Source organism: Rhyacophila brunnea, unplaced genomic scaffold (genome assembly GCF_057557595.1).
Source record: "Rhyacophila brunnea isolate RB1 unplaced genomic scaffold, BYU_Rbru_1.0 scaffold_12, whole genome shotgun sequence".
Taxonomy (NCBI): domain Eukaryota; kingdom Metazoa; phylum Arthropoda; class Insecta; order Trichoptera; family Rhyacophilidae; genus Rhyacophila; species Rhyacophila brunnea.
In genome coordinates this window covers 31762192-31784762 of record NW_028232774.1, presented here as the reverse complement: position 1 = coordinate 31784762, position 22571 = coordinate 31762192, and the positions used below count along the sequence as shown (strand labels likewise).

The window sequence follows — 22571 nt, the reverse complement described above, 5'->3', positions numbered from 1 at the left end:
CGACACGTGCAGATTTGCGAATAATTAGTCTGATATTTTGTTAGTAATGTATCCGTACAAAACATTTCTTAGATATTGGACTCATGAAAGGAAGGCATTTTGGCGCTGGCTAGGGGCGGCATTTTATGTAGGGACGTCACTGCAGCCATTAATACGCTTCGACATTATTATTTACTTGAAAAAACCCTGGATTATTTGTTTAAAACGGTTTATAACTGCACTTGAGTAAGTAATCACAATGAACATACAAAATGAAGGAATGTCAATAATTAAGAGAAATTGATATTATTTGTGGAGTTTACCGACATCACCATCCTTTATGCGTTTCCGTAGTCCAAATTCTTGTATAGGTATCTCAAATCCTTTGTATTAACCCGTAAAGTCATAGCGAGGTGTGCATGCATAAACTGCGATCGAATATAGATAGACCAATCTCTCTATTTCTGAATCTTCCTGAAGAACAAGGTCCTCTCAATGACAACGTAAACGGTTATTCTCAGGCAACTCAGAAATAATGGGAACTGAAATACCCAACGGGTAAGGCGATAGCAGGTAACCGACTCGAGTATGGAAGAATCCGGGTTAAACTTACACACGTGTCAAGAATACGTTGTATGTCTAATACTGAAAACTGCTCTCGGTTTATGCATTTACGCTCATTTAATGTTGGTGTATTACATACACTATTGCACGTGCATAATGCGTTTTTCATTTTCGTTGGACACTTACACATTCAAAAACCCTGCTTCAATGTGCGGCGTATTGAATATAGCCAATCGGTATTCTATTTATTATCTGTTCTGTGGTTATTCTATTAAAGTCTCATACACTCAGTATTAACGCATCTTCGGATCTGTTTTGGTATTTGGAGGTCAAGATATAACGAGGAGGAAAAGATTACGTGACATATGCAAATGCAGATACTGCGATGGATCAGCAACTCGCATAGAATACCGGAGGAGTTACCAGCAAGACAGACTAGGTACGTACGCATTTTCTAAAAGGAAATGGACACATGGACGGCAGATGGATTGAATCTGCGGAGATTTTCTTTGACGCAGATGACGCAATCGATTCGTCAGAAGATTTAAAAGGGCCCTCGAAACAGTCATAAAAATATTAAATTATGCCAAAATCGTAAAAAGATGCGTATCTTTCACAAAATGAATATAAAATGTTACACAAAGCATAAGACAATTCCTGCAACTATTATAATAGGGGCCTATAATAACAGCATCACTCAAACAGATACTAACTTACTTGAACACAAAAAATAAACCACTAATATTATTATATTGTGTCATCTTCAATTATAATTGTATGGGGGAAATATACACTGTCTTTTTACTAGGTACTTTGGTAATTGTAATTTATGGTTTTAATTTTATTTTTGTATCGAGTAGGCCTCAAAGTCGGTTGATGACTCGGGCCTCCAAATCAAATCCCAATTCCCGCCACTGGCTTGACTAAAACATCTAGAAAACATCGGCGCTGGGTCGTCCAGAATAGAAAACGTCACCAATAATGTTGCAAATATATTGTTGTATATTTTAAAATAATAATAAAATAGCGCACTGTCTTGGTTGTGTGATTTTCTGTGTCACCCTGTTTCCACGTATTAGGTGGCCAGCCTTTTGTTTTAACATTTTATTTATTTTTTCCGTCCCTGAGTATGAATTATACCCGACTCCCGACAGCGGACGTTTTTTTATGAACATTATTTCGGATTTCCTCGGTAGCAAAGAATGAATAATTTCCATAATTTTAATGGAATATGTATAAGAGGAAAGTATGGGGGATTTACATACGTACATATTTAATTTTGGTGGAAGCGAGGCGAACAATATTACCATTTGAAGCTTGCAATATGGAAAAATAAAAGTTTTTTTTAATTGGAACCCTTAAAAAATAATATTAACTCGTTTGTAGTCAGACAATGTTGAGGCGATACTTCAGTGAAACGACAAATAATTTTCAACTTTTTTTTCCGACCATGTCCGATCCTGATAGGATCGTATGGGCCTCCACAGAGTGGAGGTTTGTATTGACAGATTTTGTTTTTTACGAGAAATGGATGTCAGCCACTTGCTCAACCTATTAGGTCCATACCCTGACACACACAAATTGAAAAACAATATGTGTACTTGCCAGACCCAGGATTCGAACCTGGGACCCACGGCTTTATAGTCCAACGCTTATGCCGCGCGGCCACCGTGGGCGATCAGCTATAGGCGATCAGCTATAGATTCAACTATAGGCGCGACGAAATTTTGGACTCGCTGGCAGTCTGAGAGCGAACGTCGAGGTGCCAATACGTTAATTTGTTTCGTGATGGCGACGGGGGTATTATGTAAAGATGACTAAAAACGTTACCCATTTACTTTAAAAAGAAAACATGTCAATGAATATATTATTATTGTTACTAATAGAACATTAAATGGACGCATGTTGGATTTATATGACAAATTATATTTCGGTCGGCATGCGTCATTTGCACCCGCGACCCGCAATCAGCCCATCGCCTAGCCACGATCTTTTTAGACCATGCCTCAACTGAGGCATAGCCTTAATTCAAAATACTATATAATGTTGAGAATATGAAATAGTTAAGATCGTGCTCATTTCACTTTTGTTAATTGTTTGACACCACGTTTACTTATATTTATTCACATATATCAGAGGGCAAGGGCGCGCCAAGCGGGGGTGAATGCGTGTCACCCGTGCGGCAGGATTCAGAGGGCGGCAAAAGTCCGAAAAAACTTTTAAATGATATTATTTTATAAATTATACTTTCGTGCTTTATTTGTTACATATATATCGCTTTAAAGCGCTATATATACTACATTATACGTGAGATTATTAAATATGTAAATAATATGTCACATTAGTTGTTTATAGGACAATAAAAAAATTTAAATTTTCTTTTCCACATTTTTTTTATTGTATTTATTTTGGCCTGGCAGCCGGGCGGTAGCCGCTTTTGGTATGTCCCTGCCGGAGGTTACGATAAAACATACAAAGAAATATATACAACCAAACATGTCGATTTTCTACGAAAAAACGTTTTGAAGGCGCTTACAACGTTTTCATATATTGTGTTCAAACTATCCAATTAAAATTAATAATTTATAACGATAAACAGACTACTAGGAGATCGACCAGATTAAGTTGTCCACTGGATGAGGGCGCAACATCCTAACATTTGACATAGCATTTAATACGTCTTTTTAAACTGTGATGAGTTTAGTTCTAAATTCAAACATCCGACGATTTATGATGGTAGGTATATCTATTTATAGCGTGCAATGTTTTTTTGCTCTAGCCGTTAAACATAAGTAATTGATACTTCGCTGGAAAAATGTTTCATATTGTTACCATCAATCTGCTTTTTCTTTAACATTTTATATATAATAAAGACAACATTTTATGAAAAATCTCACCCGTGCCTCCAGATGACGCGCCCCCCGCTCCGTAAGAGGGGTGCGGATTAAGGGGTTGCTGATGCGCTGCGGTCGGACCGCAACCGGACCGCGGGCCATAGCCGCTGAGCGGATGGAGTCCTTCGGGAAACATGTAAGGGTAGCCACTCTCTCTTTGTTGTAAGCAACTGGAACTAAGCCCTCCTGACATAGAACTGCAACAAAACAAATAAAAGAATAATTGATTAATTTTTATCAATCATTATTATTATGGAAAACGCAATGTGTGAAAGCAGGCCAACTCCCAAGGTTGGAAAATACCAAACCATTCAAGAGACTCCACTTCAGTAGACTAGAATGAAAAACATAGGGTTGAGAGATTTAAAATACTTTGATTAGACTGCGTAGGAAGAGACACAGCATCCGTTAGGATTAGGCAGTCGAGATGTCTGAAACCTACCATACGTAATATCTTTCTCTATAGTCTATTCACTTGGGGTAAGTTTTACCTTTTAATAAAGAATAATAATATATCAACGTCAAATAATACGTCATGTCGCTTGTTTTTCTCACTTCCAAAACGCCACCAATTTCGGCGGCCTAAAGTCATAACTTTGCATTTGGCCTTTAGTGTTCGAATTTAATTAGTGTTGATGTTGATAGTTTCTATTGTGTAAACGTACATTCCATTCATATGGCGGCAACTTCTCAATTATTTACACGAAACCGAAAATTTATGTCGCAAAATACACAGAAAATCACGATGCTTAGTATCACTGCTTAGTTTTTTGTTTATTAGTTACATAATATACTCCGCGTTATTGTATGCATTGCCGAAACCGATAGATTTTTATTATCTTCAGTTCTATTTTTAGCGGAATTTATTTTGAGTGCACTGGATGACTAATTTGGTAGCCGCTATCAAATCCGTAACAGTCACAGCATTTAGAATAATATTCCTCCAAAGTTATCATTACCGAGTGAACATAAAACAATAAAGCAACTGTGTTGCCTTATGGGTGGGGTTGTAACCAGGTTTAATTCTCGATTGTGGGGAAATATGGGATAAACTCAGCCGTGAGATGTGAACTTAAATTAATAATTACTAGATAAAAATAACTTTTTATTTACTTACGTTTTTAAATTTTCTGTTGAATTATTATGCTCAATATGCTCAAACTTGTACTTGATATGAAATAAATAAAAAACAAACACAGAAACAAATACAGAATACTGAAATGTCATTTTAACATTTCATTTTGATTTCCATAGTAACGCACGTATACATTAATAATTTAGTTGCTAGGATCACCTTAGCAGCCAATAGTCTATCACTTTTTATGGATTTTTCTGAAATAATTTTCCATACAAAACAGAATTAACTGAAAATGAATTCAATTCTGCTTAAAGATGGCTAAAAGTATTAAAAGAATGCATTGGCATCGTGTTCTGATATATTCTAAAAGTTTTAAATGTCTAGCTAGTCGGGAAGTTAGTTAAAAATCGATTGCAAGATTTGTACTGGACAAACAACCACCGGACAAACAAGAATACGAGCTAATAAAAACGTTGTAATAATAAACTACGTGAATTGTGAGGTTTCTCCGATACGAAAATTCTCGATATAAACCCATTATATAAAATAATCAATTTTGTTTAATTTATAGCTGTCATATTAAACGCTTTATCGTTGGTTTACCATTGACCAATATATACTGTTAAAATAATAAACATTTCAAAGACATCACAAAAATAGATGGTTATTATAATTCAGTTGATTTTTAAATAGGAATAATAAAGAGCTGTCAAATATTTTCCAATGAATTATCTATTGTTGATTGCGAAATCTCGAGATTGAGTATGATAGAATAACGTGTTTTTTGAAACTAAAGAAAGTAGTATTTTTTTTTAATAAATTATTACATATTTAGCTTTTTATAGATTTATCTTCCGATTGATAACTACCTTTTCACACTTCTTCTAATCGTTATTTTTTAATATAATTTATAGAAACTTTGACTGCATCGCCTCGTCTTGAGTGAGGATCCATTTATCAGGCCCTTCCAGTAATTCTGTTAAAGAATCTTACAATTTTACTGAGCCCTTTCGTCCTGCCCAACGCCAGGAGTATGTCCAGTTCAGTTTCTAGATATTTTTTTTAAAGAAATCTGCTAGTCGTTGTTCTACTGTTTTGAAAGTATCGCAATGTTTATAATGTCTTTCTGAATATCACATTTATCGCAGAGCTACAAATAGATTTTTGCCCATGAGAATATTAAATCTTTTACCAGTTGTTTTGCTAACCATAGTTTCAATATCGGCATCTAATTTCTTCTTATAGGTGACACGACAGACCGGGCCATTCATCGGGCAGGAGAAAGATAGAATTAACGTACTTGTCTTCCCTGTTTTGGGAATGTATTTACATACTTTGGCACATTTTTTTAATGGACCTCCTAATGTGGCTTCATCATTATCATTTTTATTTAATTGAACTAGCTGTAACTCCGTTATTTGTTTTTGGTAATTCCTCTTTTAAATTATAATGTAAAAAAATATTTGTTTCGAAACCGTAATTCTTTCCTTGATTAATAATATAGTAGGTATATAATATTCTAGTTGGTCATAATAATTGACATGATAGCTTCAATATTAGCATAAAATGCGTACTGATTAAATTTGACGATGATATTATTAACATGATTTATTCGGAACAGCGCTTGAAATGGAAAAGTTTACGAACCGGAGCGCTCGACAGTTTTCTGAAGAACAATACATAGTTATCATAGTTTTTTTTTATTTTTTTTTTAGAATTATTAATAACCATGTCCTTGTTTTTTCGTACAAGGTGGTTGGTTGTTAGTAATTTTGAACAATCACAAACACCCAGGCTTTGAGAAAAACACATAAATGTTTTTGTCATGACCGGGAATCGAACCCAGGAACTCTCGGGTAGAAGGCGAGCGCCTTATCAACTGCACCACGAGAGCCGCCAGTTATCATAGTTAGAAGACATAGTTAGAAGACATAGTTATCAAATTTTATGTGTATTTCATAAAAATAAGTGTGTTAGATTTTCTATTATATGGCCTATCTAGCTCAGACGGTCAAATTATTTTTTCCACGAGACGGAGCGATAATTTTACCGATTTCACGAACAGGAACGACGCTCCGGTGCGCTCCGGTCCATTTCGAGCCCTGATTCGGAATTATAAGATTGGAAAAAAATGGCAATATTACAAGTACTAAATTTCAATTTACATACGTAATCATAATTAAAACATAGCACAAACGTCAAATTTGTGTATATTGTATTTTCCATATAAGAAATAAAATAGCTGTACAATTCTATTTTTAAAATAATTCCGGGATCCCGTGATAGGAAATACTTCCGGAATTGAAATTTATGTTCGCGATCGCAGCCCCTGTACACAGGTACATAAGTTTTTAACTCTAGCAACTCGCAGAAGTCATAAATAAAAGCGAGCGAATTGTCAAAAGCAATATGAAATAAATATTTTTAAGAGCGGAAGTAAAATTAACGTCGTTTTTAATATGAAATAAATTCCGAAAAAGAACCGACGAAAACAGTTAAAAGGGAATAGAACGCCGTAAAAGCGAATACGAATAATGCTCACAAATTTACCAAAGACAACGAATAACACAGATATGTATATGAAATTATTTATTGACGCCACTTAAAAGAATATTTAAATCAATAATATTTTATCATCGGATTGTATTTAAGTAGTGCATCATGATACATAATAATATGTTTTTTCCACGGCAGAGTAGTTAGTAGAGCGGCTGTCTCTGAATCTGGTGAGTATGGGTTCGAAAACCACGTTTGGGAAAGGTTACATATTGGTTTTTTCTCGATATTTAATCAAAAGCAAAGACAATGGATGACGTGAATGGCTAAAAACATTCGTAAAGATTCCGTTAATCTAACATAATATCTGTGGAAGCGCATAATGCCGTGTCCACACTGGCAACAAGTTGCTGGCAACCTCGTTAGATTTTACGATAATTATGATAATTATCGTAAAATTTAATGACGTTGATAACAACTTGTTGCCAGTGTGGACATGGCATAAGGGTGAAATGTTAATTTACGGTTTACATTGTTATATGCCTCTTTATTTTCAATTTACACCTCGCATGTATTATTAAAATTTTAAATATTATTAGGACTATTATAGTGTATAGTATATACGTAAGTGTAATTGTAGTAAATTTGTATTGCGAAATTTAATATTTTAGGGAGACTTAAGGTATTCAGTTTTACATCTCGTTTAGTCAATGATTGATTATAAGTCTCAACTAATAAAAAGAGGGTAGTATTAAATATGATGGCTAGTTGGTAATGATTTAAATTAGTGGCTATATAAAATGCCATGTATGCCGAGTAAGGCGAACTCATATTAGATTTTATCCGTTTATCTTGTTTTCGAGTAGGATATACCTAATATGGATTATTTAAATGTTATATTCTCATTGACCCCTCTTCTTTCTCCGTTTATAACGTCAACGCTAACTCTGTTATGGTTGAACGAATGTCTATTAAATATCACCACTGCTAAACACCTAATGTATTGTATGTATTTTTTTAGTATTACCCAAGGAATACTGAATTAATGGGAACTGAAATACATAACGGATGTAGAGTAACAGGCAACCGATCTCGAGTGTGGAAGAATATGGGATACACTTAAATACTTGTCAAAAATACGTGATTCTACGCTTATCCTTCATTCTGACAACTGCTCTCGGTTAATGCACTGACGCTCATTCAATATTGGTGTATTACATTTGAAGGTTGCAACTCACACTATTGTACGTCTATAATGTGTATTTGGAGGACCGTCGCACATTCAAAACTCTGCTTCAAAATGTAGTGTATTGTGGTATAGCCTATCTGAATTCTTTTTATTTATCTGTTTTGTAGTATTGCCACATACCTACATCATATTAATATTCGAATAAAGATTTTACATGAATTGTCTTTCTAGCTAAAACTATTTGATTTGTTAAATTTAATACTTGGATACAAGGCGACTCTCGTGGTGCAGTGCGTAAGGCGCTGGCCTTCCACCCGAGAGTTCTGGTTTCGAACCCGGTGAGGACACAATACTTATATGTTTTTCTCAAATCCTGGGTATTTGTGATTGTCCAAATTACTAACAACCACCTTGTGCGAAAAAGCAAGGACATGGTTATTAATAATTCTAAAAAAAATATACTTGGATACAAATGTCGTAGGGCATGAAGATGTATTGTAATACTGAATGCAATAAGTGAAGAAAAAAATAACAAACTTATACTAGCAATGTAAAAAAAAATGCATCAGACATTAAAAATAAAATATAACATCGCTTGAAAAATTCTCAAACAATAATAAAATCACCTCTATAGCGCGAAGCATCTCTTTCGCATTATAATATCTCTATGGAAGTTATTCCCCATTGTCTACGGTCGTCCGCCTCCTTCCGCGCGTTTCTTTTTTCTCAGGTAAGTAAAACAACTTCCTCCCGTTTTCCGGGCCATTAGTCAATTATTTAATTAATCTTGCCATAGTCTCGGGCCTTTCGGGCGCGATGGAACATTCAGAGGTTGTTATTCTCGACGGCTCCACGATCGATTCTATCAAATTGTGTGCTGACTTTATTTCGATCTGTATTAGGTGATTGAACTGTTCAATATCGGTTGTATTCGATCCATTATTAATTATACGGCTATTAAGTCTTTTGTTTCATTTTATTATTGTAAAACATAGACATTTTTCTGTTTATTATTGATATTTTAATTTAGATATATTTTCGAAGATTTCTCTAAATTATTTCTGTCTTATTCAATCAAAATCATTGATTAAATTAAATAAGTACTTATATTGTTTAAATTACATCTTACTTAGAATGGTCTTTAACTTATATGATGTGTACATCTTTATTATTTAATATTACGTTAGGGTATGGCTGTAAGCTGTATCACAAATATAGTATATTGCAATCAACTATTTCTTTTATTCAACGAATAATTCATAAGATTTAAGAATGTACCATTCTGATTATTGAACATACATAATTTTGAAAAACACTTTCTTAGAAAATAAGCCACCCCGACTCGGAATTGAACCCTGCATCTCCTGGGTTTACGCCCCGCCCCGTCCGTCGCATTTACCTCTATGCTACGCAGTGACATACTAATTGCGACAAATTTTAGCTATTGGCCTTTTTAATACCTACTAATCAGCGTTCTTCCAAATCATTGTGTCTGAACCGAATCTAGTGTGGGTATTCTAGGTGTACTTATATAATACATAAGTGATGATTGAGTCCTCGCTTTGCAGGTCTAGCAAAATTCAGACCACGGAGTAGTGTGGAGGTAGGCTATTAAGATCCGCCATAAATAGTACCCACAAAACTTTGTCAGTCATACGTAATTGTTTTCATTGAAATAAGACTATAATTTACAGATGGTATTGGTTAGTTTTTTGAAGTCAATTAACATGTATCTATTGTTGTCTTATTATTCTATTATATAGATATAATAATATTTTTTATCTATTATGGTTTGATTTAGGCAGGGCATAATGAATTTAAAAAATGAACCAACAATATGTGTAATATGTATTCTTAATCCAACGAAAACAAATAAGTTTGAATGAAAAAGTGTGCATAATTTTGTCGTATCGCCAAAAATATGCAAAAACTATCATGGTTTGGCTTAGGCAGGGTTTATTTGATTTTTAAAAACAAACCAATACCATCTGTAAATTGTAGTCTTAGTTCAATAAAAACAAATACGTATGACTAAAAAAGTGTATTGTGCACTATGTACATAATAGTCCTGAAATATGTATACTTTCTTCAGAAGTGTTTCAGTCATACACAAAACCAAACAGTAAGCTATTGCGTAGATTGATGCCTTCCTGGTTCCACTGTGAAGATTTATGTGATTTCGTCTTTTGAATGTTCTTTACCAATTTTTGTTTAAGATTTGAAACTCCATTATTTTTAAAAAAGGTTAAGAAAAATAAGGAAACTATCTTAATATGCAGTTAATTGGAATACCTGATAATGTACATAATCTAAATATCTGTATATTGGCGGTTATATACGTATTGGACATGTAGTTAATATAATATTGCAGTGGAAGCTACAAACCTGTAAGAGTCGGCCATCGTCGCAATGGGTTGCGGTATGGACGGGTACATGGAGTTGAATCCCGCGTTGAGGTTAAGTCTAGCCGCGGCGGCCGCAGCGGAGGGCGGGGGCGCCGGGGGGCTCGCTCCGTTCCCCCCTCCGCCACCACTGACGACGCCCCCTCCTCCGCCACCGCCCGGCCCGGAGTGGTCGCCGCGGCGCTGCGTCCGGAGCTTTTCCTCGCGTCTCCACTTGGCGCGGCGGTTACTGAACCATACCTGCGTGGAAGAAAATGGACGGTTAGATGATTTGTTAACAACTATTTACAATGAAAGTAATTTGTATGTGATTCTATCGGGGGTACTATAGTGCCGGGCATTATTTTTAAAACATCTTAATTACATGCCGAAAATTTCGTAACGGCAAAGTTGAAAATTATCGATATATACAAACATAATCAAAGCGACAAAATGCTAAAGAAAAAAAGATTTTTTTCATAATAACTTTCGAATTGAATTTACTAATCGCTTCCCTCGCATTTTAAATTCCATTTTGCTGGTTTTCAATTAATACCAAGTTAAAATAAAAGCGACATTCAGAGCACACAACTTAGCAATATCATAAAACGGTAACTCGACAATTAAATCTCGTAAAAAAGACAAGCAATAACAGTGAAGCTGTTGTCAGCTCAACAACCAATCAAAACATTGTTTGGTAAAAATATATTATACTATTATTATGTATTTTTTATTGTGTTGTATACAGCAACTATTGTGTTGTATTGCAAGAGGTTCGCGTGCTAACTTTACGTTGAAACCTGTGTAGAGAAATTTTACAAAGATTTTCTTTTGATTAATTATAAGTGTATTATAGAATTTGGAAGCGATAGTTTGAATTTTACTTATTTTATAAATATATTTATGGTTTTTGTCTCCACTGGGATATAAAAAAAATGTGTTTTATTAATATTGGTATTTCCTAAGGGTGAGTTACATTTTTACTCTATGAGAAAATATATGAAATACGACTTAATTAATAAATAATAGTTCCCATACTTACTTAAATCTCCCAGCCGCTATAAAGCTTCAATTAATAGATAATAATTAATTTATTTAGCAGGTAATTCAGTAAAACATGCATTTCATCTCTGGATCTTAGGTTATAAAATACTAACTCTTATTCCATGAATAACGGTTTATTGAGCAATTTATTGATGACATAAACTTTCAATAATTATTATCTCGAATATGTAAAACAGTTAGATATCAGTGGTGGAATAGTGAGTTGAGGTGTGAAATAAAGGGTGGAAGGGCATTCGAGCTCTCAATCGATTGTGTTCCTGAAGTACATGAAGTCTAAAGGCATTGACTGGATATTCTGAAGGGGCGCGTGTGTATATTTTATAAAAATTAAAATCGAATCTATCGAGTATATATTATTTTCTTTATCTTGTATATCTTGTATATCTGTTTAATTTTTATTTACGTGTTTCACATGGATGAAGTCTTCAGCTGTCGCTAATTATTGTACCTGCCTATATAAACTCGGGTCTAATAAATTTAATTTTATAGTGGTATCATACAGTGGCGAAAACTCTATACTAGTATATTATTTAAAGCAAACCTTCATAAAAATATATTAATTTTATATAATAACTTCATTTTTAATATTCTAAAAAAAATATATAATTTGCCGAAGACGTATGTATTAAAAATTAATAAATAATTGTAAATTGATGTCTTGCCAAATCGAACGTATTCAGCTATAGCACTATTACAGTCAAAGAAAGGCTGCGAGATTTTGGAAAATTTCTCGCATACGATGCATACATACGATTACATACGCATTATAAAAATACAAACACACAATATTCAAACCAGTGTCATACTATCGCGCACCTTGAGGCTGTAGTTATGTTAGCCTAACGTGTTAACAGCGATGTAATTTTTGTAAATATATACGTACATTAACTTATGCATGCCGTATTCGATGTCAAATGGTCTATTGGTCAAGATGCTCAATTATAAAAACAGTAGAATTTTTTTTAGTCCGAATATCAATTCTGGAAACATGGTGAAGTGTGTTCAAGTTCTGTATACATACTTCTGAAAACACTCATGAGAAAATATAGCCAACAGAAAAAATCTTTTTAGAAAAAAGTAAGACACCCGGCAGGATCGAACCTACGTCTATTTAATTTCGCGCTCTGTACATTACCACTATGCTACGACTGACATGCTTAAATGAGACAAATTTTAACTATTTGCCTTATTAATATCTGCTCATAAGCGCTCTCTAAATGGAGTTACGGTAGACAATCGATTTTTGTATTCTAAATCAAAGCATTTATTACTTTAATTACTAACCGACGTCACGTGAATATATGGCTGTCATAAAACCTTTTTTTCAGTTACCTACCATAACATACCTACGCTTAACAGGCACTTTTTGCTACTGATATCACATGATTCATTTCCAGGTCATTGCGTGGGTATTCTGCGAATAAGCATTAAGTCAAAAATACTAGTTTTGAGATAATCGAGTTTGAAAGTTTGGACGGTCTTAACTTGTTTTATATATATAAAAGGCAAATTCCTTTCATCGATATTACTTTGAGTATGACTTAGTGCAGTTTCGCACGCAGAATTTTGTGAATATAGCCTGAGAATGAAAGAAGCAAATGCACTAAGTCCCTTTAGTGCCTTTTCTCTGAATTGATGTATGTCTTTTTGACTTATAACATAAATTATCTTTGCCAGTTTTATAGATATGACTGTGTGTGTTTTTGTAGACTATAGAGCATACTCTTAATAAGATTACCTCACCATTAAGTCAAAACAGCAAAATTTTGACTTATTGCTTTTTCGCAGAATACCCACGATTGTCAGTGTTAAAAGAAAATTACAACAATCGTTTGAATGGTTTGTGAAAATATATCACGTTTTAACAATATATTTTTATTTAAAAAAAATGTCTGCGATAGAATAATCCGGCTTTGCATAATGTATAAAATTCCTCACGTGTGTTTAGAATAATTCCTCCCTTGCTGGCCGTGAAACTGAAAAATGTAACACGCCAAACAAAAGCGATTTGTAACATGAATATGGTAATGCGAGTAGAGCGTGCACGTCACTAGGCATGGCGGGAAAATAAGTTACGCTTTTTTTGTATATTTTCTTCTTTTTTTTTGTTCATTTTGTAACAGCATTCTGACAGTTGGCAGAAATGTTTAAGGTACGTCAAAAAAGCTCGGCTTTGACAAATGATGGGCCTATCCTCTGTTATGACGGCAGAGGTAAAAAAGCGTGATAAAAGAACGAACTCAAAGTCGTAATATTCTGAAGTTTTTTTTTTAAATATTCAAACGCAAAAAGGCAAAAATAATTTTTGAACGCGCTATTTAGCGATTTGATAATATACAGTGTTTCATAAATTTAGTCAAAAGTAAATGACACACGTCCAGATTATTTATAATGATTTATGTTGCGAATTAAAAGCAATTAGTTTAATTCACGTTCTTTTATTGTATAAACGATAATTAACTTATCAGTGTGTATTTGCCATTGATGAGTGGGTTGATTCCAAAAGGCATAACCCGGGTTGAAAAAAAAAGATTTGCATGGAATAGTACAAAACTTAAATCAATTAGAATTAAAATTCCATCAAAAGTATCCTAAGTAGAAAGTATTCACTTACAAAAGTACTGGATTAAAAGTATAATATAAATATTTTGAAGTGATTTTTATTATTTAAAAAAAAACTAAAATATATTTAATTATGAAGTCTGTCGTAGTCAAGAATTCAATACATAACGTTTGTATTTGACTTAAGTAATAATTATTTACTTACTTAGGCAATTATATCCAGTAATTTTATTGATTGCTGTAATATGAATGAAATACATAGTACGGATAATGTACATTTTTTTGAAATGTGTAGGTAACGAAACATCACAATCTTGTAAACCTTCGATCTGCAGAGGATAGTTTCTTTACCCCTGATAAGTGGACAAATCGTCCTCGACCGGACCTAAACAAAGGCGCATTTATGCGAACAATAAAAGTGGAGCAGGGGTCGCGAAATGAAATATGACTGAAAAAATGGCGACGTCGCGCAGTAGCTTTATCAATGATGGCCGACGGAAGAGGCCGTCTCCCGCCTTTTTCGGGCGCGCGGTCGATGACAGAGGGCGACTACGTGCTTCCGTTTCCTTCATAACAGGAAGGGGGGATCCCGCGCCAACTTTCTACGGGATTATTCGACCGATCACAGCGCAATGGCGTAGCAGTGGTGGGACTAGAATCTAGACGATGTTTCGACAACATCAGTATATACAATAGGTATTTTTGTAAATTCTTTATTATTATAATAACTATCATCCTAACCATTGGCTATTAAATTTAGGAAAGATCATGACGAAGAAAAAACCAAAAAATAAATAGTCAGATAAACATATGAGATTTGATATAGATTTCAAAATTGATTAAATAGTAATGTGCCAGTAAATAACCACTAGACAATGAGTTAATAACCACTGTCTAGACAAAGGGTAGGTACCAACTTACAAGATATCGTAAAATTAGGTGAATCTATGAATTAATCACGATGGAAGTACGTGGCGAAGAACTAGTGCTCAATAAAAATGGAAAAAGCTAAAGGAGACCTTTATCTAGCAATGGATTGAACTCAACTGGTAATAATTTTGAAAATAACTTACTGTTTATAAATTCTAAATTTGTTGTTCTGAAAGCCTGAAAACCACAAACACCCAGGCTTTGATAAAATCACATAAATATATTATGTCTTCGCCGGGATCGAACCCAGAGCTCCCGGATGGAAGGCCAGCGCCTTACGCATTGCACCATGAGAGTTGCATATTTCATAATGTATGTATTCGAAATCGGCTGAATGATTTTTTTTTCACATGTATAGTGAACTCGTTCGTTCACAGTTTTAATATTCACTATAATAAACTGTTTACCATAAAAATAAATACCTACTTTAAACGTTGTCATACGATACGCCACTGGACATAGGAAAGAAACATCTTAGTGATTATTCTGCAGGCTTTTTTGAGTGTACATTTCCGGGCAGCATTTTTTCCAAAAGTTTTGTGATTTACGATTAAAATTATTATATCGATAGCGACAATCTACGCTTCAGAAGATATTGTGAATAACTTTTGTATTACTATCACTTATTACAATATGTATTTGTGTATTTCTTGCTATCAAAAATTCTGACAAAACTTTATCTTAGATCTTTAATGATGCATGTATAATTTTTATGTTTTATTATTTTTATTTTTCTGGACTAGTCCATTTATTACCTAAGATTTTTTACTCACGAGAAAATATTTTCACGTTATAAGCTCAACATTTAAAATGCTATTTAGAACATTCTAATGAATCATACATTAGTACATACAATTAACTTATTTATCTGTTAATATTTACAAAATCTATTTTTTTTAATGAAACTCATATATTCTGAAAAAAATAATTTTTCTAGAACACTTCTATTGAATCATCAAATTTTCTGTATGTATTCATTTAAAATATAACCTAACATAACCTACCGTAATCATCCTCATAGTTCAGGTCATTGGAATAACACAGATTACTAAAATCGTGTGACATCGCCAAAGGGTGTGTACACTCAAAGCAAGTGAAAATAGATAAATCTATGTTGCCAGTTAAACTGAGCAAATAAAATATTTAAATGTCCATTCTGTACATTTTAATATAATAATTTTAATTGAAATCAAAACTTTCATTTAAAACAAACTCAGCGAACAATCTCACATACTTGTTCGTCACTGTTGTTAAACTAATGCTTTTCTATATCTACTGATTAAAATTAAATATTATTACTCGAATTCTAAATTACTGTAAGATACAATTAAAATTGACATGTTACAAATATATATATATATATATATATATAATACAAAGCTTATTTTTTGATTCAATAAACTATAGTATGTAATACATATATTCTTGGCTGCTTTTTTTAAATTATTAAGGGGTATACTCGTACTTATATACAGTGTGGTAGCAAGTTTGATAGATATACGAATTTAAAATATATAATTGATTCTTATTATTAGTTATATTCTTTTAAAATAGATCGAGATTAAATAGTTTTAAGCTCCTCTATTTCACCAATCCATCTTCACGTTTCCACCTTGTTCACAAACGTATGGAAAATATCCCCCAGTGAAAAATGAAGGTCTGTAAAATAAACTGATTTCCATGTTTGACTTGCTCAATATTATATTATAATCATGTTGTATGGAGAGATATAAATCGTGTGGAACGAGCACATCTATTTTTTAGCCATCCGAACAAAGATATTAACCTTAATATCACTAGGTTGTAAAACGTATTTGTAATATAATTTTTTTCAGAAAACGTATAATATAAGTAGATACTGAAGTAATAATAATCTACATAAATACGACTATCAACATAGTATATTAAATAAAATAATTATCTTTGTTACTGATTTTAGAACGCGATCAACGTCAACCTCTTATTAAAATTTAATATCAGTTATAATTTGCCCAAAGCTGAGATTTGTTAATTATCTACGGGTTATAATATATATTTACGGAATATATATCTTATTTATTTATATCTCATATATATCTAATATAGATTATATATTATATCTATGGGAGATATTTGTTAGTTATCTATACGGGTTCTTTCCATATGATAATGATAATAAAATGAATTTCCCGACTCGTTTTCTTCTGGGTATGCTATTAATGCAATCCCTGTCCACCCGAAGAGTGATTGCTCTTTTAAAGCATTTCTTTTTACTTCTTCGCGGGTTCATTTACAATCCGTATATACTGGCAAATATTAATTTTCATGTTCTCACCAATATCTCTCGTAACTCTACGGTCTTCAAGATACCTCGTCTCAGGACAGATGTTATGTTTCATGATGCTGTGTATCGTGCGATTAACTTATTTGATGGCACCATAAAGGTTGATTTATTTTTTGTTAACTATATAATGTTTGTGGACGTGTTAAATAGGTTAAATTTATAATTGAATGTATTATCAAGTTTCTTTAATATTTTATATAAATTCATGCTGTCTTTTCTACTTTCTTGTTATATTAGTTGTTATTTGTAATTAAGATATTTTTATAATTTTGTATTTATTATGTATTATGGCGCATTAGCCAATCGCTGTAATGCCGTAATACTCCTTTTCTAAATAAATAAATCTACGTTTTAGATCTTCGGTTAATGTCCACTATTTGGGAAACGGTAATAGAAATTAACTATGGTGTTATTATATAAGATAATAATATTAATAAATGTGTAATATAAAAAAAAAATACATCGCAAACTTTTTGAAGGATTTTTATATTCAACTGAGAAAAATTAGCCGTGACGTACCAAGTATTTTAAAGCCTGATATGTAAATTTATATTGCAAATGTTTCTATCAAAGCAAATAGTAATAATATTTTATCTGATATAACTATGGTAAAATTCATAATGAAGAAAATTTTTTATGTTGATTATTAAAGACTCAATTAATCCACAAAGTTATTATATACCTACATCTCATTAGCGTAGTGTAAATAATTACCAAAAATCTTTACCTACGCACATTTCCACGATTTTTATAGACTTACCTATGTGTAGTCATTCATATGAAACGAGGCTTAATTATTATAAAATAATTTAAATGAATAAATATGTTTTTTACATATTTAAATTAATAAAAACTTAACTCATATTTTCAGAAATATGACTTTTTATGTCGTAATCGTTTATCTTCTAGTCACCGAATATGGAGATACGGATATTTTTCTCAAATAAGAGAATAATTAATTAAAAATTAATTTTAATCTAATGTTTAAAACTAAACCTAACCTAACATAACCTAACCTTACCCAAATTATTATAGTTCACAGTGCTTCATTAACTATTATTATATCTTGTTTGAAAATTACTAAGTACTAACTAATGGTACTTGTTATATAATTTAGAGTTAATAGTATTCGGTGTCAGTGATTAATTGCCTTTTGGTGAGTGTATACAGTGCCTGAAGATGCCGAAAGGTGATACCCACGTCGCAAAAAACGACTCAAATGGAATAGTACAAAACTTAAATCCATTAGAATTTAAATTCAAATTCCATTAAGTATCTTTGGTCGATAGTATTAATATTAATGGTACCTACTTTAAGTTATACGGATGCTCGAGATTTTTCGAAAAGCATATTTTTGTCATTTGCATACTTTCTGATTAAGTGACAATTATATCTACTTCGTGGAAATCTGCCAGTTGTACGTACTATTCTGTTATATACCTATACTTATATATATTTTTTTAAAATATGAATTGGTGTGTCTAATTATTGTTTAAAAAAGAATGTGAGTTATATGTGTCATATTATGTACTTATTGGCAACTATTTTTGTGACTGAAGCTATGTAAATGTATGGGCACATAAATGGTACGCGATCTGATGCGATGCGAGATCAATAACGCGGGAACATGCGTCGAGACGCACAGACAACCTAAACACAAAAACACCAAAGGCGTCGATATTTGAATAGTTCAACAAATAAAATAAACACATACCTGATTTATTTTGTCAAAGTTGATAATTTAAAAATACGTATACTAAGTTGTAAGCAAGCTTTGTGAATTCTTTCGTTTGAACAATCCGACATATGAAATAATAATAATGACAGCCTTTGATAATAATAATCAGTGACGTCTGGTCTATAGATGCTGTAGTTATTTTGTATTACTCGATAAATTTTTGTACACAAATATTATGCGTGTTTTTATTATGCTTTTGTATTGTATTTTCTATTTTACATTAAATGTTTTTATAGTGAGTTTATGTAAAAGATGCCAACGCTACAATTCCACACACCATAATATTGTATCTGATTAAATTAATTTAAATAAATTAAATTAGCTATTATAAGTAGATGACACGTAGGAATTAGTATGTAGATTTAATATATTATGTATGTTTTATCTATAGCAAAAAAATACTCGGAAAAAATAATATTTTTTTGATTCGAGCTCACATCTTTCACTATCCAGCTGATTATTTTTCTTCCTTTAATTTGATTCGATCTATCTATGACGTCTGCAAATGGATTCTAATAACTATGCTAACCGAGGCATTCCAAATTCCGTCAAAGAAAGGAATCAACTTTGTAATGAAGTATTGAAAAACGAATACTTTTTTTTGCCCAGAAACAGGATCCTATCTGTGACTATCAGCTTGGCCATTGTGAGTGTAAAATATTTTTTTTTACTTTATTACGATTAAGTAATATACTTTTGTCAAATGTATTATTATAGTTAAGACAATTGATAATTGTTATAATTTATTAAAATATAATATAGAGGTATAAATCGCCCACCCCTGCAATATTTAATAAAATGCGTAAGCGTCACATACACGCGCTACGACAGTAGGCAGGCTATACTTGCTACACACCCTCCGTAGCCGTGGCGTAGAGGGCTTGTATCGGTGTAACATGTAGGTTGGTACTACGCGGGCCCAGCCAAAGCGAGTGGTTCGCTTTCATACGTACGTTTAATGTTTCATGCATTTGTAGGCGTATTATGAAAAGTCTTGTTATAGAACTTATTTTTATTAATGTATCAAATTATTTACTATACAAATTCATATTGTAATATTATGTGTCTCATTATTATTCAGTAATATGCATAACGAGATTGCTAACATAAATTATCTTTTATTATAATTTGCTACTTTACAACAAGTTAATAAAATTTATTAAAAGTAATTTGTTTTGAATGAAAGTAATAATTTCGTCATATTATATCAATTTTCAGTAACTATCCTATCAATAAATAGTTGTATCTTCGACGCGCGATAGCTCTAGCTGATGCCTTTTTAAGTAAGGATTGCAATACTGAATGAAAATGTCAATACCGGTTTTTCGGTATTTCTTATTGAAAACCGGTATTAATACCGGTATTTCTTAAACATTAAAAAAAACAGAAGTAGGTGCTTATCAATAAAAATAGTTATTAAAATCTTTTTGAAATAATATTTTATAGCAAAAACCTACATACCTACATTTATTATGTTGACATTTAAAAATATGTATTGATCATTATTGTAAAACTAGGTAGTGATTTTTTTACAAATAATTTTAATATATTAATAATTTTAACTAAAGCCCTCAAAAGTTCATCAAGTGCAAATAAATTCGGCTGCAGGAAAAGCTTCTTAAATTCAACGCTTGTACAGTCATCAATAATTAATTATAGAATAACTGAACATTTTTGTCACGGATGTTTTACGGAAAATTACTCTACAATAAATATATTTGATGAAATTTGTAATTATTGTTTTTCACCTCTGTTGGATTGACTCAATATATTTGCATTTTAGCAGCACATAACTTATAATTCATTTTCAAAAACGTAAACGAGTGTGCTTTCTTAATACCAAAAATTCCGGTATTTTGGATTTTTAAAACCAGTATTTCGGTATTGATAAATACTGGAATACCGGTTTTGAAATACCGGTATTTACGACGCTAAAAATCTCATTCTAAATATTCTAACATCCTAAATATTTTTTTCTATCAAATAAAAAATAATTAAAAGCGAATTTTATGCAAACTGATTTTATACTATGTGGAAAGTATCTATAATTTAAAAAATAATATTTTAAAATAAAATTCATCAAATCATTCAAGTTACCAAAATGTGTCTAAAACCTTTCAATAATAGTTAATCTTTTCCTTGCTTTGCAAACAAGTCCCCAATATTATAAGGAATATTTATTATAATATATAAAATTCACAATTAATAATATAAATAACCACTTTTCAGCGTGCAATACTTCAAGTGAATGACATATGCCCACAATAACTGAGCGGTGACGTATTCGCTTACTATGTCGTGGATCCAGAATTCGAATTCCGTGTCTGGCAAAATTCACATGTCGTTTTTCAATGTCCTTTCAGAGGAACAAACATAGTGATTTAAAATTAAAATTTAATGAAATATTTATAAGACCAGGCACAAACAATCGAAAATAAAATGACGTAATACGTACGTAATTAATATTTTTTTAATGTTGTCGTTTATATAATATTAATGTCTGATTTTATCAAAAATACTGACTTATTTTTAGAGTATAATTTTTAGTTAACTTTTTTATAGTAAGCTTGTTCAATACAATAATGAAGTAAAGCTTTTATAAGCTTATTTTATCCCTATTGATCATGAACCTCTCAGACAGTTTGTTATCTCTTAAGCACCACTGAATAACTGGATTAATAAATTCCCAACATATTAATTTATTTGATTTCCCATAAACGTGATACCTAAGCACACTTGATATGGTTATAAATATTAACGAAACCCATTTTATTTACAGTTTAAATAAATTTGATGAATATAAAGTGAACATATTATTTCTAAAATATTTTAAATGCAATCAAAGCTCAAGTTTATCAAATAGAACCACGCATTTAATGTTTCATGTAGCTAAATGGATTTTGTACCTTTTACTTTGTAAGTGGGTACATCGGTAGTGCGGCTTGCCTCTGTTGATACTTGTCGCGTATTTTCCCTCCTGACAGATTTATGAAAGCTCTGGGAAGGTAAACGGAAAAGGGTTGAATACTCTTGTAACTTGTACTTTAGTTGTTTTGACGAATGCTCATTACTCTATTCAATTTTCTTCGGCAAGCATAGTATATCATACTGTCAGTAAAAGCTTAAGGCACTTGCAGGCATAAAGTGCAACTGTATTCTAAGTCACCATGGCAAAGATATCTAACTCCTGGCTCCCTCTAATAAATCTCTCTATTTATTCTTTTCCATATTAAACCAAGGCCTACTATATTCAGAATGCGGCACGAAACTGTAAATTTTGATCATAGTGATTTGAGATATGTATACTTCGAATGCAATAAATAGTAAACTGTATGTAAAAAATGATTATACCCACGATTACTGCGCGGCTTA

General features: G+C 32.2%; 1 protein-coding gene across 1 annotated transcript in view; it reads right to left on the bottom strand.

Moving 5' to 3' along the window:
• toy (paired box 6 protein twin of eyeless) overlaps positions 1-22571 on the bottom strand; it is a 128373-nt gene that overhangs the window by 2203 nt on the left and 103599 nt on the right. The window contains exons 6-8 of the mRNA XM_085940194.1: positions 10761-10842; positions 10586-10709; positions 3441-3634 (exon numbers count right to left, since the gene is read on the bottom strand). Of these exons, the coding sequence (XP_085796320.1) occupies positions 3441-3634; positions 10586-10709; positions 10761-10842 (400 nt within the window). The remainder of the gene's footprint in view (positions 1-3440; positions 3635-10585; positions 10710-10760; positions 10843-22571) is intronic.